General features: G+C 43.3%; 1 protein-coding gene across 1 annotated transcript; it reads left to right on the top strand.

Moving 5' to 3' along the window:
• The first annotated feature begins 493 nt into the window (after positions 1 to 493).
• On the top strand, positions 494 to 4,538 carry LOC138871437 (uncharacterized). The gene is made up of 2 exons (XM_070149317.1): positions 494 to 637; positions 4,263 to 4,538. Exons 1-2 carry the CDS (start codon positions 494 to 496, stop codon positions 4,536 to 4,538), a joined length of 420 nt encoding a protein of 139 aa, XP_070005418.1.
• Positions 4,539 to 5,566: the final 1,028 nt, after the last annotated feature.

Genomic DNA, 5,566 nt, shown 5'->3' with positions numbered 1-5,566 from the left:
CTTCCAACCAACAACAGTGGAGACCTCAAGGCAATTGGGGCAATCAACAACAAAACAGTGGCAATTGGGGAACAACAACCAAAACAACAACTGGGGTAATCAGAACAACAATCAAGGCAACCAAGGGAATTGGAATTGTAATAACAATAATTGGGGTGGCAATAATAATCAAGGAGGATGGAACAATGGAAACCAAGGAAACCAAGGGCAAGACTTTCAAAGGCCCTCAATGTACTAACAACCGAACAATCCACCACCATTTCCATCTCAAGGTCCTAGTTATTCGGGTAATGATATGGGTAGAATTGAAATGATGTTCGAGCAGATGATGAAGAGGAATGCAGATTCTGATGCACAGTTAGATTCTCACAACATCTCTATCCGAAACTTAGAGGTGCAATTAGGCCAAATCTCTCAGTCATTGAATACTCGCCCGAAGGGTGCTCTACCAAGTGATACGGTAGTGAACCTAAAAGGTGGGAACAATCATGTTATGGCGGTTACAACAAGAAGTGGGAGAGGTAGTGATGTGAATGCCTCTAAGCAAAAACAAGTCATGGATGATAATGTTGAGTTGCAAGATGATGAAGTCCCTTTGGTAGTTGAAGATGTGGTTGATGAAAATGTGAACAATGGAGTGAGGATTGATATTCAAGAAGTCGAGGTGGAAACTCAAAATGATGTGAACCCATATAGGGAACACATAATTGACATGCCAGAGCCGGTTGTGCCAAAAGCCAAGTCTCCTTTGCTAAGGCCACCTCCACCTTATCCTCAAAGTCTCGCGAAGTAGAAGAATGATAATCAGTTTAAAAAGTTCATTGACATGATGAAGAGCTTATATATTAATGTGCCTTTGGTGGAGCCACTTGAACAAATGTCGGGTTATACAAAATTTATGAAAGACTTGGTTACAAAGAAGCATTCTATGGATTGTGAAACTATAAAGATGACTCGCCAAGTTAGTGCTATAGTGCATTCAATGGCCCCGAAGCTTGAAGATCCCGGTGCTTTCACCATTCCTTGCACCATTGGGAGTGCGAATTTTGCTAAGGCTCTATGTGACTTGGGAGCTAGTATCAATTTGATGCCCTACTCAGTTTTCAAAACTTTGGGTATCGAGAAACCTAGGCCAACCTCAATAAGACTTCAAATGGAGGATCAATCGATGAAGCGACCTTTGGGCATTATTGATGACGTGCTTGTCCGAGTGGACAAATTCATATTGCCGACCGACTTTGTGATTCTAGATTGTGAGGTGGACTATGAGGTTCCTATTATCTTGGGAAGGCCTTTCCTTGCAACGGGGAAGGAATTGGTTGATGTTGAAGCGAGTGAGCTCACTTTCCGAGTGGGAGATGAAAAGGTCATTTTCCATGTTTGCAAGTCTATGAAGCAACCCAATAGCACCGAGGTGTGCTTATTTGTAGACCTTGTCACGGTTGTGATTGTGGATGATACCAATGCTATGATCAATGTGGAGGATCCTTTTGAGGCCGTGCTATTATATCTTGATGTTAATAAGGATGCAAGTAGAGTAGAGTGCGTAAACGCCTTACATGGGATGGGCTTTTATTCTTATGAGCCTAGAAAATTGTCTTTGGATCTTGAAAACCAGAAAACTCCACCAACAAAACCATCAATTGAGGAACCACCAGTGTTGGAGTTGAAACCACTTCCTCTACACCTCAGGTATGAATTCTTGGGCTCAAACTCTACTTTACCAGTTATTCTTTCTTCGTTCCTTACTAACATGCAGGTTGAGGCCACTTTGGCGGTGCTTCAAAAGTAGAAAAGGACAATTGGATGGACTCTAGCTGACATTCAGGGAATAAGCCCCACATTTTGTATGCACAAAATTATCTTGGAGGATGATGCAAAGCCGTCCTTGGAGCATTAAATAAGATTGAATGAGGGTATGCAAGAAGTGGTGAAGAAAGAAGTGATCAAATGGTTGGATGTCGGGGTTGTGTACCCCATTTTTGATAGCTCATGGACTTCTCCGGTGCAATGTGTACCGAAGAAGGGTGGTATGACTGTGGTGACCAATGACAACTATGAACTTATTCCTACTCGGACAGTCACAGGTTGGAGGGTTTGTATGGACTACCGGAAGCTAAACAAGGTGACCCGAAAGGACCATTTCCCATTGCCATTCCTTGACCAAATGCTTGATCGTCTCGTGGGGCATGCTTTTTATTGCTTTTTGGATGGGTACTCGGGGTATAATCAAATCTTAATTGCCCCGGAGGACCAAGAGAAGACCACCTTTACTTGTCCGTATGGAACCTTTGCTTTCTCTCGGATACCGTTCGGATTGTGTAATGCTCCAGCGACATTCCAAAGATGCATGATGGCTATTTTCACCGACATGGTGGAAGATATATTGGAGGTCTTCATGGATGATTTTAGTGTGGTTGGTGATTCATTTGAAGAATGTTTGAGAAATTTGGATAGAGTATTGGCCCGATGTGAAGACACAAATGTCGTACTCAATTGGGAAAAATGCCATTTCACGGTTGAAGAGGGTATAGTGTTGGGTCACAAAATTTCAAAGCGAGGGATTGAAGTTGACAAAGCCAAAATAGAGGTGATTTCAAGGCTTCCTCCCCCTACTTATGTCAAAGGGGTGAGGAGTTTTCTTGGGCACGCGGGTTTTTACCGGAGGTTTATAAAAGATTTTTTAAAAATGGTAAACCCCTTGTGCAAGTTGCTAGAAAAGGATGTAAAGTTTATGTTCGATGAGGGATGTATGCAAGCATTCGAGCTTCTCAAGCTTAAGTTGACCACTACCCCTATCATTATCGTACAAAATTGGAGGTTACCTTTCGAGCTCATGTGCGATGCAAGTGACGTTGTGGTTGAGGTTGTTTTGGGTCAAAGGGTTAACAAGATGTTTCATCCGGTGTAGTACGCAAGCAAGACCATGAATGAGGCTCAAAAGAACTACACGGTTACCGAAAAAGAGTTGTTGGCTATAGTATTTGCAATGGAAAAGTTTCGGCCGTATCTTATGGGGTCCAAGGTCATAGTGCACACCGATCATGCCGCTCTTAGGTACTTGATGACAAATAAAGACTCCAAGGCAAGATTGATGCGATGGGTGTTACTACTTCAAGAGTTTGATCTAGAAATTGTGGACCGGAAAGGTAGTGAGAACCAAGTGGCGGACCACTTGTCCCATTTGGAGGAGGAGGGGAGGCCTTGTGATGGCTTTGAGATCAATGATTTATTTTCCGACGAACAACTCCTTGTGGTGTTAATAAATGATATGCCACGGTTTGCCTTGTGACCGGAATAATCCCGTATAAGCTCTCTTCTAACCAAAGGAAGAAGCTCAAGCGGGATAGTTTGGACTTTTATTGGGATGAGCCGTATTCGTTCAAGATTTGCACGGATGGTGTGATTCGTCGATGTGTACCGGAGGAAGAACAATTGAGTATCTTAGAGGCTTGTCATTCCTCACCCTATGGTGGCCATCACGGTGGGGTGAGGACCGCCTCGAAAGTTCTTAGTTGCGGGTTCTATTGGCCAACCCTGTTCAAAGATGCATGTGATTTTGTGAAGAGGTGTGATGAATGCCAAAGAGCGGATGGAATTTCAAAAAGGGACGAGATGCCTCTCAATACCATTTTTGAAGTGGATATCTTTGATGTTTGGGGCATCGATTTCATGGGTCCATTTGTTAGCTCTTGTGGGAATACTTACATTCTCGTGGTGGTTGACTATGTCTCAAAATGGGTTGAAGTCGTGGCTTTGCCTAACAATGAAGCCCGGGGTGTTGTTGCATTTCTTAAGAAGAGAATTTTCACAAGGTTTGGCACTCCCCGTGCGATTATTAGTGATGGGGGATCTCATTTTTGCAATAAAGCTTTCGACACGTTGCTTTCTAAGTACGGTGCCAATCACAAATTTTCTACCCCTATCACCCTCAAGCAAGTGGTCAAGTGGAAGTCTCCAATCAGGAAATCAAAAGTATATTGTCAAAGACAGTCAATGCAAATAGGACCGATTGGTCAAAGAAGTTGGATGACGCTCTATGGGCTTATCGAACGGCTTAAAAAACTCCGATTGGGATGTCTCTGTATCGGCTGGTGTTTGGGAAAGCATGCAATCTTCCGGTTGAGTTAGAGCACAAGGCCATGTGGTCTTTGAGGAAGTTGAATCTTGAATGGGATGTTGCAGCCAATCTTCGTGTAGAGCAGCTCAATGAACTCGATGAATTTAGATTCCATGCCTACTCCAGTTCGTCCTTGTATAAGGACAAGATGAAGTACCTTCATGGCAAATATGCTCATAGAAAGGAGTTCAAAATACGTGATTTGGTTCTCTTGTTCAACTCCCGGTTACGTCTGTTTCCGGGAAAGCTCAAATCCAAATGGAGTGGTCCATTTGAAGTTGTGTTTGTGACCCCTTTTGGTGCTCTTGATTTGAAAAATAAAACTGGTGAAATCTTCAGAGTTAACGGGCACCGGGTCAAGCATTATCTTGGGAAAATTGATGACAGCCACGTGGTGGCACTTCTTCACTTCAAATGATGTGATGGTAACATGCATCGTGCCGCGACGTTAAATTAAGCGCTTCTTGAGAGGCAACCCATGTGTTTTTCTTCTTGTTGTTTTCTTTGATTTTCTTTGTAGTATAGGATTGATTTTTGGGCTAACTGGTTGTGAGATGTTGCAGGGATTGTGTTGATGCAATGCAAGACATAATGAAGAAATTGTTCAGTCTCTAAAGTTGCCAGTGCGGCCGCATTACACTTTCTGCGCTCCGCACTAGTGAAGGCTAAAGTGATACCTCTTTGAAGTTGGTCACTGTTGCTGCACTACACTTTGTGCGATCCACAGTGGACCACTGCGGCCGCGGTCTGCTTTGTGCGGACCGCAACGGAATAATTGGCCAAGTTTGATCATAACAGCTTAGTGCAGACCGCGGTCCATTTTGTGCGGTCCCCACTGGTAGGTGAGAATGGGCCCCAGGGGTTTTTCTATAAATAGACCATGAGGGGCTCCTTTTACCCTTTCGCAAAATTGATCCTCAGAGACTCTAAATATTGTTCCTCTTCTTCTTTGATTGTAATTGCTTGATTGGCACTGTTTAACTTCACTTCATCTCATAATCTGGTAACATTACACTCATTTCTTCTTTGTTTAATTTTGTAATTTTGTTTAATTTCCATTTTTCTTAACTTTTGTTCTTCTTCCTTCCGTAATTAGTTCGATTTCTAGGTTAGATTAGTTTAAATGTTGATTTCTGTGGACTTAGTAGTTTAATAGACTAGATAATCGATTAGGGCCTCTAATTAGGTGGAAATTTGACCTTAAAAGCAAAATCTCAAGCCATAACTTAGTGCTACTTCTGGGCACCCTGTGCGGACCGCGGTCATTTTTGTGCGGTCCGCGGTGCCCCAGTGCTGTCCGCAGTACCACTTTGTGCGGACTGCACTGTTGAACTTCTGAAAGATAACCCTTGGGCAGTGCGGCCACACTACATTTTGTGCGGTCCGTACTGGTCCAGTACGGCCGCAGTACCATTTTGTACGGGCCACACTGTCAAGATTCAGAGG

This window comes from Nicotiana sylvestris, chromosome 6 (genome assembly GCF_000393655.2).
Source record: "Nicotiana sylvestris chromosome 6, ASM39365v2, whole genome shotgun sequence".
Lineage (NCBI taxonomy): Eukaryota > Viridiplantae > Streptophyta > Magnoliopsida > Solanales > Solanaceae > Nicotiana > Nicotiana sylvestris.
Note: the sequence above shows the minus strand (reverse complement) of the source record. Positions and strands in the feature narration are given on the sequence as shown.